The sequence below is a fragment of the Pogonomyrmex barbatus genome, unplaced genomic scaffold (assembly GCF_055798465.1).
Source record: "Pogonomyrmex barbatus isolate J1 unplaced genomic scaffold, ASM5579846v1 scaffold7, whole genome shotgun sequence".
NCBI lineage: Eukaryota > Metazoa > Arthropoda > Insecta > Hymenoptera > Formicidae > Pogonomyrmex > Pogonomyrmex barbatus.
This window is the reverse complement of record NW_028297171.1, coordinates 5,118,657-5,133,087: the sequence shown is the minus strand read 5'-3', so window position 1 is coordinate 5,133,087 and position 14,431 is coordinate 5,118,657. Positions and strand designations below refer to the sequence as shown.

General features: G+C 21.5%; 2 protein-coding genes and 1 long non-coding RNA gene across 4 annotated transcripts in view; 2 read left to right on the top strand and 1 right to left on the bottom strand.

The window, feature by feature from the left end:
* The window catches only part of LOC105432177 (uncharacterized), a 337,430-nt gene that overhangs the window by 264,647 nt on the left and 58,352 nt on the right, over positions 1-14,431 (bottom strand). The gene's annotated exons all lie outside the window — the stretch shown is intronic.
* On the top strand, positions 4,826-8,541 carry LOC148934947 (uncharacterized). Its single transcript, XR_016140890.1, has 3 exons — positions 4,826-6,076; positions 6,692-7,079; positions 7,333-8,541. It is a non-coding gene; the product is annotated as an uncharacterized LOC148934947 (long non-coding RNA).
* Positions 8,552-13,390, top strand: LOC148934946 (uncharacterized). 2 transcript variants are annotated; one of them, XM_089083289.1, is made up of 5 exons: positions 8,552-9,654; positions 10,940-11,136; positions 11,716-11,895; positions 12,192-12,334; positions 12,862-13,390. In XM_089083289.1, the coding sequence occupies exons 2-5, from the start codon at positions 11,049-11,051 to the stop codon at positions 12,874-12,876; spliced, it is 426 nt and encodes a 141-aa protein (XP_088939415.1). In that variant the 5' UTR covers positions 8,552-9,654; positions 10,940-11,048; the 3' UTR covers positions 12,877-13,390. The 2 variants fall into 2 exon arrangements, with proteins under 2 accessions (XP_088939415.1, XP_088939414.1); XM_089083288.1 differs by having other exon boundaries at positions 8,552-11,136.

Here is a 14,431-nt window from a genome sequence, read left to right as displayed (position 1 = left end):
TGTACTAAATTCAGTAAAACTGTTTGCATAGTTTCCATGATTTCCTCAAAAAGACATATTATGAGGACTAAACGATCAAAATTTTAGTTCAGATTAGAATTATAAATTTCATAAGAATTATAAATTTCATTTTCATTTTTTAATAGTCATTAGTTTAAATTTGATTGGAATTTAATATACTATTCTATTTTTTTCATAAAAATTATTAATCGACTGCAATCTTAAATCATTCAAAATTACATTGGCAAATACGAGAAAATTCCTCATATTATAATTGCTTTGTGATTTTGAAATTATATTTTCAATTTTATTTTGTTGTTTAATAACAATTATATAATGTGAATGTAAAAAAAAGTAATAATATTAGTGATTACATAAATTAATTTGTGGCATGACTATTTTGAAAGTTATTTTAACAATAAATATATGCTTCCTCTCTCCCTCAATTAATTCAATTAAATAATTATTATATGAAAAATTTAAGATGATTTTTAATGTTTTTTTTTGCAATTTTGCCAAAAGTAATAAAGAGAAATTCAATTTACAATAAATATTATTGTATTAAATTTTACTTGTTTTATATTCATTTGTAATTTGAAATTCTTTCTTTCATTTTATTACTAAATATATTCTGTTTCTTCTGACATTCTCTCGTCACTCTTATATCCTTACTAATAAATATTTAACTCAATCTAGATTTCCTTTTGTATTTCTTTGTTTTTATACGTCGTATATAAACTAAGAGAATACCAACGCATTTCTCATTTAGACATCAAAATTAATTGTTCTTAATTTATAGGTATCGCAACAAGTGTTGAAAATGAATAAACTAAACGACTAAGTGAATAAAAGAAATATAAATATACGGTTAAATTTTATTAATTCTAATTAAGAAAAAGATAAATAATGGTTATCATGAATACGCAACTACAATGTTCCGCTTTCACTGCTATTATTGCCTTCGTAATTTTCGTAATCCCAGGTAAGACAATTTATATTTAACTTTAATAAATTAAACAATATATACATGTATGAAATAACAATCATAATTTACAAGTATATAAAATAAAATTAAGTAATACATATATAAATGTGCAAATGTAAAATTAAAATATTAAATTAAAATATTCAGTCATAATATAAAAAATTAACATAGATTGAAACATGTATGGAAACATATGGATCAACTAACTTTATATAATAAAATAATTCAAATATGTGAAACAAAGGAAATTATTAAATAATAATAGAAACTCTAAATTAATAAATTTAAATAATTATCAAATCTATAACTTGATTCATCCTTATTTAATCTTTATGGTCCAGTATATAATAATATATAAAATATATAAATGTGTGACATGAGTCTTCATTTAACACAACATTAAAAAGTGGATATAACAAAGCGATACCTACAACAGAAATTAATTTGGACATATTAAATTTAATCATATCATGATTGAATCACTCAGTTCATAATAAATTATTTAAAAGAAAAAAAAAAAGTGAAAAATCTTCTGTCAGATATGTATCAAAAAATGTCCAATAAAATTAGGCTTTACATGTCGTATAATTAAAAAAGAAATGTCGATATTTTCATAGATGCCATCACCGGAAACATAGAATTAACAAAAAATATAAGTACAGTTTCAACAAATAGTACAAACAACAAAACTGTCCATGAGACATCGGATTCAGGACATTGGCGCAAATATATAATTACTCTAATAATAGGTGTAGTGGGTTGTATTATATTTATAATACTATTTTGGATAAAATATATTGGTACGTTTAATTTTCATAACATTTTGGTTCATAACTTTATAATTAATAATTTGATATATAAATCTTCTGAATGTTTGTTGAAGAAGCACCTATATACATCTATAATATAATATTGCTAACATTAGACTTTAATGGGATATGTCTTCATTTATAAATTTAGATAAAGGCGATTAATAATTATTATTAAAATTTCTTCGTTAAATTTAGTACACGTATGTGCAAAGATATATATTTATAATAGTAATATTTTTGCAGGTTTCGACAACATTATAAACATAATCCGTAATAGGTGGAGAAATACAATGTATCGTTTGAGAAACTGGCGTCGATATCTTCAAAGAAATCGTCCTGAACCTCCTGTAAGACATGACTTAAACGGTGGAATACAAATTATCGAGCGTAAGAAATAGCATATGCAATATATATAAACGCAATCATATTGTTCGCAATTATAATACTACTTCGAAAAACATTTTTTCATAGAAATTAATAATCTTTTCTAGAAATTCTAGTTATTAATTTTGAAACGTTTCTATCTCTTTATTTTTTTAATCTGGATTTTTTTAATACTGGATTTCATATAATCCTTACTAAGATATCAGTTCTAATTATTCGTTACTCCTTTACAAATCATACAAACTGTAAATTCGTGTAATATTATTTTTATTCTTAAATATAACATCAATCTTTATTAATTTTTTATACTTGACATAAAAACGTACAAAATGTACTTGGCATATTGCGATACTTATACTTGCGATAACTTAATATATACAATTTTAATATTGTAATATAAAGTAACATTGTGTAACAAGTGAACTTTACAACTAATTTTCTAGTAGAATTTTATATAGATAATTACAGAATTTCATTACTCTTAATTCCGTATTGTTAGAAATTACATCTAAAAATTACAATAATTAATTTGTCTTTTACAGCAATGAATTAATTAATGGGAGGACAAAAATTATACATACAGCGGGTACTAACTAATCTATAGTATCGATTTAAAATGACAACCTGCAAAGTGAATTCAAAATATAAACAATACATTCTTCGTTATTATTTTTAATTATATATGTGATAACTAAATACCAAACTAAATGCATATAAATTATATGTAAATTTTAATTAACTGAAGATACAAATACATTAATATTATAATTTGAAATTTAGAATTTGTCACATAAAATATTTATTTATTTAGTATCGATAACATACAACATAAATAAATATATTTATAAATATGTATCTGCTCAAAAAGTAAAATCAAAATACATATAAATATTTCAAATGCCTACTTTTTATAAGCAATTCTTTTATTATAAGTTCTAATAATTCTTATAAGTACAAAAAGATAATATTGCATATAGTAAATCAATAAGAACGAATTTCAAATGTGATGTTAAATCTTTAGTTAAAAACGATAAATCATATTTCCCTAATTAAAATTTAAAGTATGTTATAAATGATAACATTATTAATTTCTTATAAACTATAAAGTATAATTATATATAAATTATTATAGTATAACTATATATAATTTATGAAATACAAATTATACATATATTATAGTTTATATGAATTAATGAATTACATAATATAACATAATAAAATTATAATTTACATGTATATGTATATAAATGTTACATTTAAGATCAGTTAACATAAGATAATTTAAGATAACATAAATTAACTTCAGATAAGTTGACAAAATCAACATTTTCTTGTATGATTAGTTTTACTGTCGCTCATATACTTTGACTGCCATTGTAGTAGATTGTAATATGAATATAAATATATTTATTGACAATATTCTGAAATTACTAGATTATTTAAAAGTTATCCAAAATATCTTTACTAATAATAGAAGTATATACTATTATTATATTATTGTTAATTGTAAATTAATATTTATGTCATATGGATCGAATACATATACAAAATTATTTAACTATACATGTCTTATGACATAAAAAATTTTTTGTTTAATAGCTGATTACCTTTATTATGCGTGTTAATTTCCGCATTAATACGTGCGCATAAATTTACACATATTGTTGATTCTTTTAAATTATTATATTCAACTGTCGTTAAATACATTACTTAATTAAGACCATATCTCGTAAATAATTAATATATAGTTGAATGCATTTATGTGTCGTATGTCAAATATAAATGAATATTTCATTAGTTTCGCATCTCAAAACGACAAATTTGCAACGCAACATTGTCAAATGCATTATATTTTCATACTACCTTTTCTGTGCTCCCCAGAAAAGATTTAAATTATTAAACTGTAGTCAATTTAATATTAATTTTATTTATCAAGGGAATAAATTAATATTAAATTATAAATCATAGAAACAACACCTGAAGAAGAAATTTCAAAAATAAAAATATTAATTTAGAATTATATTAAAAAATAAATAAATATAAATATAATAAAATTTACGAAAACATGTCAATACATATATGATATTTTTTTAAAATTAAATCGACTTTTAATACTTTCTGTGACAACTTTCAGATATATCAATTTATATTAATTTTTCTCTATTGCTTTATTTGTTATCTAAGAGAAACAAAGAGCAAATATAATTAAAAAAATTGAAAAGCAAATTTTATTATATTGTAAAATAAAGCTTCTATGTAGGATTCTGACAACAAATAGCATTCGTTCTTATTGGTTAAGGTGATATGGACAAACAGAAGTAACATTCTCGACTTCAATACATCTAGTTGTCATTACCACATTATCTGTCATATACATAAGACATAGAGGCGGTAAATTTTCGCTTTGGTAAGATAAAGAATAGTAAGAATTTAATAATTAAGTAAGAACTAAGTAAGAATTCAACTATTTAATAATAGTTTTTGTATCATGCTTCATTAGTACTTTTTTAATGTTAAGCCATTATTTTTTGTATTGATAATATTGTACGTATTTAAATCAAATTATATGAATTCAAAACCTTATGATTTATAACATATTAACAAAACTCGAAAAATCATTACTTATTCTGTAGTTCGTAAGTATTTTAATTTTTACAATTGTAATATTTGTTTTAAATATTTTGATATTATACCTATGACATTTTTTATTTCCGTAGAAGAATAATTTGACAAAATAAGCATGACAAAATTATTTATATTAAAATTCGCCTTGACAGAAAACAGGTTCTAAAATAATATTATTTAAAAAGAATTTATGTAAAAAGTGTTTATAATATACGGCTTTACATACATATATTGTTATAATACATGTAAATAATTGTAGTGAGATAATTATTAATACTATGTACTAAATTCAGTAAAACTTGCACAGTTTGCATAGTTTCCGTGATTTCCTCAAAAAGCTATACCATGAGAATTAAACGATCAAAATTTTCGTTCAGATTAGAATTATAAATATTTCATAATTTTCATATTTTAATTAATAGTCATTAATTTAAATTTGATTTGAATTTAATATACTATTCTATTTTTTTCATAAAAATCACTAATCGATTGCTAACTTAAATTGCAATCTTAAATTCAAAATTATATTGGCAAATACGAGAAAAGTCCTCATATTATAATTGCTTTGTGATTTTGAAATTATATTTTCAATTTTATTTTGCTGTTTAACCGTTAATAACAATTATATAATGTGAATGTAAAAAACAGTAATAATATTAGTGATTAATTTACATAAATTTGTGGCATGGCTATTTGAAAGTTACTTTAACAATAAATATATGCTTCCTGCCTCCCTCAATTAATTCAATTAAATAATTATTATATGAAAAATTTAAGATGATTTTTAACGTTTTTTTTTTGCAATTTTGCCAAGCAAAAGTAACAAAGAGAAATTCAATTTACAATAAATATTATTAAATTTTAGTTGTTTTGTATTCATTTGTAATTTGAAATTCTTTCTTTCATTTTACTACTAAATATATTCTGTTTCTTCTGACATTTTCTGGTCACTCTTATATCCTTAAATAATAAATATTTAACTCAATCTCGATTTCCTTTTGTATTTCTCTGTTTTTACACGTCGTATATAAACTAAGAGAATATCAACGCATTTCTTATTCAGACATCAAAATTAATTGTTCTTAATTTATAGATATTACAACAAGTGTTGAAAGTGAATAAACTAAACGACTAAGTAAATAAAAGAAATATAAGTATACGGTTAAATTTTATTAATTCTAATTAAGAAAAAGATAAATAATCATGAATACGCAACTACAATGTTCCGTTTTCACTGCTATCATTGCCTTCGTAATTTTCGTAACCCCAGGTAAGACAATTATATACTTAATTTTACAATTTATACTTAACTTTAAAAAATTAAACAATATATACATGTATGAAACAACAATCATAATTTACAATAAAATAAAAATAAAATTAAGTAATACATATATAAATGTGCAAATGTAAAATTAAAATTCAATCATAATATCAAAAAATAACATAGATTGAAACATATATTAATGGTTTAATTAATTTTATATAATGAAATAATGTAAATATGTAAAACAAAGGAAATTATTAAATAATAATGGAAACTCTAAATTAATAAATTTAAATAACTATCAAATCTATAGCTTGACTTATACTTATTTAATTTTTATGGTCCAGTAAAATATATAAATATGTGATATGAGTCTTCATTTAACACAACATTAAAAAGTAGATATAGCAAAGTTATATCTTCAATTTAATTAAATTAATTTGACAACATAAATTAATTTTAATATCATGATTGAATCACTCAATTCATAATATTATTTAAAAGGAAAAAAAAAAATAAAAATCTGTCGGATACGTATCAAAAATGTCCAATAAAATTAGGCTTTATGTCATATAATTATAACATATAATTAAAAAAGAAATGTCGATATTTTCATAGATGTCAACACCGGAAACATAGAATTTACAAAAAATATAAGTATATTTTCAATAAGTAATACAAATAACGAAACCGTCGATCAGACAGTGGATGTCATAACCGGAAACATAGAATTAACAAAAAACATAAGTATATTTGTAATAAATAGTACAAACAACGAAACTGTCGATCAGATAGCGGATGTCATAACCGGAAACATAAAATTAACAAAAAACATAATTATAGTTTCAACAAATAGTACAAACAACAAAACTGTCGATCAGACATTGCATTCAGGACGTAGGATCACACTTATTGATCTAATAATACATGCAGTGTGTTTGATTGCAATAATAATTGTAATATGCGTAATAATTGTATAATTGTAATTATATTGTAATGATTTATGGTAAGTTTAATTTTCATAACATTTTGGCTCATAACTTTATAGTTAATAATTTAATATATAAATCTTCTAAATGTTTGTTGAAGAAGTATCTATACATCTATAACATGATATTATTAACATTAGACTTTAATAATCATATGTCCTCATTTATTATAAATTTGAACAAAGGCGATTAGTTATTATTAAAAAAAAATTTCTTCGTCAAATTTAATGCACATATGTGCAAAGATATATATTTATAGTATTTTTGCAGGTGTCGACAATATTATAAACAACATCCGTAATGGCTGGAGAAATACAATGTATCGTTTGAGAAACTGGCGTCGACATTTTCGAAGAAATCATCCTGAACCTCCTGTAAGATATGACTTAAATGGAGGAATAGAAATTATCGGACCCGTAAGTAAGAAATAACGTATGCAATATATAAACGCAACCATATTCTTCGCAATTATATTACTACTTCGAAAAGCACTTTTTCATAGAAATTAATAATCTTTTCTAGAAATTCCAGTTATTAATTTTGAAACGTTTCTATCTCTTTATTTTTTTAATCTGGATTTTTTTAATATTGGATTTCATATAATCCTTACTAAAATATCAGTTCTAATTATTCGTTACTCCTTTACAAATCATACAAACTGTAAATTCGTGTGATATTATTTTTATTCTAAAATATATAACATCAATCTTTATTAATTTTTTATACTTGACATAAAAACGTACAAAATGTACTTGCGATATTTATACTTGCGATAATTTAATATTGTACACAATTTTAATATTGTAATATAAAGTACATTAAATGGACTTTAGACAACTAATTTTCTAGTAGAATTTTATATAGATAATTACAAAATTTCATTATTCTTAATTCCGTATCGTTAGAAATTACATCTAAAAAAATACAATAATTAATTTGTCTTTTATAATAAATAAATTAATTAATAGGAGGATAAAAATTATACATAGAGCGGTTACTAACTAATCTATAGTATCGATTTAAAATGACAATCTGCAAAGTGAATCCAAAATATAAACAATACATTCTTCGTTATTTTTAATTATATATGTGATAACTAAGTATCAAACTAAATGCATATAAAGTCCAAACTTTAATTAACTGAAGATACAAGTCATCAATCATATTTGAAATTTAGAATTTGTCACATAAAATATTTATTTATTTAGTATCATACTACATAAATAAATATATTTATAAATATATATCTGCTCAAAAAGTAAAATCAAAATACATATAAATATTTCAAATGCCTTTTTATAAGCAATTCTTTTATTATAAGTTCTAATAATTCTTATTAGAGTTCTTATTATAAGTTCTTATTATAAATTCTTATAAGTATAAAAAGATAATGTACATAGTAAATCAATAAGAACGAATTTCAAATGTTAAATCTTCAGTTAAAAACGATAAATCCTAAACGATATTTTCTTAATTAGAATTTAATTAGAATTTATAGTATGTTATAAATAATAACATTATTAATTTGTTAAACTATAAATATATAAATTTATGAAATACAAATTATAAACATATATCATAGTTTATGAATTAATGAATTATATGATATAACATACAAATTATAATTTACATGTATATGTATATAAATGTTAGATTTAAGATAAGTTGACAAAATCAACATTTCTTATGTGGTTTTATTGTCGCTCATATACTTTGACTGCCATTGTAATGGATTGTAATACAAATATAAATATATAGATTGTCAAAATTCTGAAATCTAAGTTTATTTAAAAATTATCCAAAATGTCTTTATTGAAAATATAACTACACTAAATTACTGTTAACTTTAAATTAATATTTATATCAATTAATATTTATATGGATCTAATACACAAAATTATTTAGCTATACTTGTTTTATGATTTAAAAAATTCTTTGTTTAATAGCTTATCTTATTAGCTCATTAACATATATCATAATTTATATAAATTTATAAGTTACGTATTATATGCATGTATTTACAGTTACATATTATGTGTTCCTCATCAATATTACAGAAAAAATTTATATTATTTTAAGACTTAGTCAATTTAATATTAATTTTATTTACTCAAAGAAACAATAAACAGTTGAAGAAGGAATTTCAAAACTAAAAAAATTAATTTAGAATTGTATTAAAAAATAAATAAATATTAATAAAATTTACGGAAACTTGTCAATACATATATGATATTTTTTAAAGTTGAATCGACTTTTAATCCTTTTTGTGTCAACTTTCAGATATATCATTTTAATGTAATTTTTCTCTATTGCTTTATTTGTGATCTAAGAGAAACAAAGAACAAATATAATTTAAAAAATTGAAAAATAAATTTTACAATGTTGTAAAGTAAAGCTATTATAGTTTCCTATTTGTGAAATAAGGAAGAAGATATACTTCTAACAAACAGACGATTCTATGTAGGATTCTGACAACAAATAGCATTCAATCCTATTGGCTAATGTGATACAGACAAACAGAAGTAGCATTCTCGACTTCTATACATCTAATTGTTCATTACCACATTATCATATACATAAGACATAGAGACGGTAAGTTCTCCCTTTAGTAAGATAAAGAATAATAACAATTTAATAATTGAGATCAACGCAACAATTTAACATTGGTTTTTATATCAGATTCCATTAATACTTATTTAATGTTAAGAAATTATTTTCTATAATATTGTATGTATTTGAATCAAAACCATACGTTTTATGACATATTAACGAAACTAGAATAATCGTTATTTAATCTGTAATTCTTAAGTATTTCATTGTTATCAATTGTAATATAATATTTTAAATATTTTGATATTATACTCATGATACTTTTTATTTTCGTATAAGAATAACTTGATAAAACGAGCACGATAAAGACTAATATAAAAATTCACAGAAAGCATAATGTTGTAAAGTAATATTAAAGAGAATTTATATAAAATGTTTATAATATACGATTTCACATACACATATCGATACATGTAAAAAATTATAGTAAGATAATTATTAGTAATATGAGCTAAATTTTATGTTTTCATAGTCTCGTGATTTTCTCAAAAAAAAAAAAAACATCTAAATTATCATGATAAAAATTTTCGTTCAGATTAGAATTATAAATTAGAATTATAAATTATATTAGAATTATAAATTAATTTTTATTTCCTAATTAATAGTCATTAGTTTAAGTCTGATTGGAATTTAATATACTATTCTATTTTTTCGTAAAAATCACTAATAGATTGCTAACTGCAATCTTAAATCTTTGAAAATTACATTTTATTTCTCATATTTTACTTGCTTTGTGATTTTGAAATTATATTTTCAATTTTATTTTGCTGTTTAACCGTTAATAACAATTATATAGAGTGAATGTAAAACAATCTTCCACCTTTCCGTGTAATCTTATATACGTAATCCTGAAACATTTCCGTAAATCAAAAATTTCAATTAAGTAATTATAATGGAAAAATTTAAGATATCCTTAACTTTTTGCGACTTTGCCAAGAAGAAGTAATAAAAGAGAAATCAATTTTCTCTTGCAATAAATTTTACTTGTTTTACCTTCATTGTAATTTAAAATTCTTTCTTACATTCTATTTGTAAATATATTCTGTTTCTTCTAATGACATTAAATCTTTTTTTCTTATATCCAAAACTGATAAATATTTAACTAAATCCAATCTCGATTTCCTTCAAATCTTATTTCTTTATTTCTACACGTCGTGTACGGACTAATAGACAAGTACTGATACATTTAATACGGACAAAAATAATTCTTAATATATTAATATTGTACTATTATACTATATTAATGTATTTTAATTCTCAATTTTAGATATTACGAGAGTTATAAGTGAATGTATTGAATAATTAAGTGAATAAAATAAATATAGTTATACAGATAAATTTTATTAACTACAATTAACAAAAAAATTGAAAAAATAATGGTTACTATCAATACCCAACTGCTATGTTTCGCCTTTACTATTATTATTACTACTATTATTATCTATGCAATTTTCGTAACATCAGGTAAGATAATTTATATAACTTTAAAAAATTAAACAATATATACATGTATAAAACGTCAATCATAATTAATAAAATAAAATTATGTAATACATATATGAAAGTACAAGTTTATTCAAATATTTAATCGTAATATCAAAGTGACATAGATTAAAACATATAATAATAAAACAAGTAATCTTATATATCATGAAATAATATAACTACATAAAGAAAATTATAAAATAGTAATGGAAACTATAAACTAATAAATTTAAATAATTATCAAATTTGTAGTTTGACTAATCCTTATCCTTATTTAATTTTTATGGTCCATTACAACATATAAATGTGTGACACAAGTCTTCATTTAACATTAAAAAGTCAATATAACAAAGCCATACCTTCAACTCAAAAATTAATTTGACAACATAAATTTTAATCATATTATAATTAAATCACACAGTTCATAACAAATTATTAAAAAAAAAAATAAATATCTTCTAATATAATTGTATCCAATATAATAAATAAAATTAGGCCAATAAAATTAGGCTTTACAAGTTGTATGTAATTAAATAAGAAATGTCGATATTCTCATAGATGACATCACCGGGATGAAATTAACAAGAAACATAAGTATATTTTCAATGAATAATACAAATAACGAAACTGTCGATCAGACAGCGGATTCAAAAGGCCAATCAATCTATTTTTTTATGTCACGTTTAGTAAGTGTAGGTTTAGCTATATGTGGAATTTGCGTATCTATATTCATAAACAGTAAGTTAATTTTCGCAACATTTTTGCTCATAACTTTATAACTAATTAATTCATATATAAATCTTCTAAATATGTGTTGAAGTAATATCTATAATAAATTGCTAACATCAGATTTTAATCATACATTACACAATAAAGTGTTACACAGTAAAATGTTAAGAATGAAAAAGACATGGAGTATTTTCTCATTTATTATAAAATTGGACGAACGCGACTAATATTTAATATAAAAAAAATTTCTTCAATTTTAATACACGCAACATATACGCAATCATATATTCATATCATACTTGCAGATGTCAGAATTATTAACTACATCCATAATGGTTATAGAAATACAATGTACCGTTTGAGAAATTGGCGTCGATATTTTCGAAGAAATCGTCCCGAACCTGTTGTAAGACTTGAATTAAACGAAAGAATAGAAATTCTCAAACAGGTAAGTAAGAGACAATGCAGGCAATGCATAAATCCAACTATATTATTCGCGATCATAGTGCTACTTCAAAAAACATTTTATCATAGAAAGTAAAAATCTTTTCTAAAAATTTAAGTTTCTAATTTATACTTTGAAACGTCTCTATCTCTTTGTTTTCTTAATCACTAGATTTTATATCAGTTCTTGCTAAAATATCAGTTCGAATTATTCGTTTCTCCTTTACAAGTCGCACGAACTGTAAATTCGTGTGATATTATTTCTATTCTACAATATATAATATCAATATTTATTAATTTTTTATATTGTAATGACATAAGAAACGTACGAAATGTATTTAACATATTACGATATTTATACTTGGGATTAATCTACACAATTTCAATATTGTAATATCAAATAACATCAGGTCGACTTTATAACTAATTTTCTAGAATTGTATATAGATAATTACAGAATTTCATTAAACTTAATTCCGTATCGTTAAAAATTATATCAAAAGAATACAATAATTAATTTGTTTTTTACAGGAAGAAATTGATTAATAGGAGGACACAAATTATTATATGCAGTTACTATCTACAGTATCAATTTAAAATGAAATGATTGAAATGACAACCTGCAAGTGAATTCTAAACATGAACAATATATTTCTCATTATTATTTGTAAAAATATATGTGAGTATTAAGTATCAGATTTAAATGCACATATATTTTAAACTTTAATTAATTGAAGAGTACAAGATACATAAGAATATACAAATACATCAATATTTGGAATTTATGATTTGTCAATATAAAATATTCATTTATTTAGTATAGATTACAGAGGCTGAATATGATAAATGAATATATTTATATAAATGTAGCTATTCACATAAGTAAAATGTGAATATATATCTTATATTTTTAACATTTACTTCTTATAAATAATTCTTATTCACTAGTTCCAGTACAAAAACACAATGTATATAATAAATCAATAAGAACAAATTTCAAATATTAAATCTTTAGTTAATATTGAAAAATGATATTTCCTAAATTAGAATTTAAAATATGTCGTAAATGATAATATTATCAAATTCTAAATATAAAATTATAAAATTCTAAATAAATATATATTATAAAAAATATATAATTTAATAAGATACAAATTATAAATATATTCTATTATAGTTTATATGAATTTATAAATTACATAATATAACGTACAAATTATAATTTACATGTACATGTACATAAATGTAATAAATTGTATGATGTAATAAATTTAAGATAAAATGTTAAATTTGACAAATTCAACATTTCTTATATGATTAGATTTACTGTTACATATATCTTGGCTGTTCATTGTAATGAATTGTAACACGAATATAAATATATATACTGACAAAATTCTGAAATCATCAAATTATTTAAAAATTATCCAAAATATATTTATTGATAATAGAAATACACACTAAATTACTGTTAATCATAAATTAATATTTATGTCATATCAATCTAATACACGCACAAAATTATTTAGCTATACGTGTCTTATGACATAAAAATTTCTTCATTTAATAGCTGATTATTTTGGATTATGCGTGTTAATTTCCACGTTAATACGTGTGCATAAACTTGCAGTTATTGTTGATTCTTTTAAATTAATATATTCAACTGTTATTGAATATACATATAGATTAATGCATTAAGAACATATCTCGCAAATAATGAAAGTATGATTGAATGCACTTATGTGTTGTAGGTCAAATATAAATAAATATTTCATTTATCTCAAAACGATAAATTTGCAACGCAACATTGTCAAACACATATTATATTTTTGTTCTAACTTTTCGTGCTGCTCATAAATATTACAGAAAATATTTAAATTATTAAAATGTAGTCAATTTAATATTAATCTTATTTAATCAAAGAAACAATATATAGATGAAGAAAGAATTTCAAAACTAAAAATTTAATTTAGAATTGTATAAAAAAATAAATAAATATAAATAAAACCAAATTAAAGGAAATATGTCAATACACATATGATACTATTTAAAGTTAAATCAACTTTTAATCCATTTCGTGTCAACTTTCAGATATATCAAT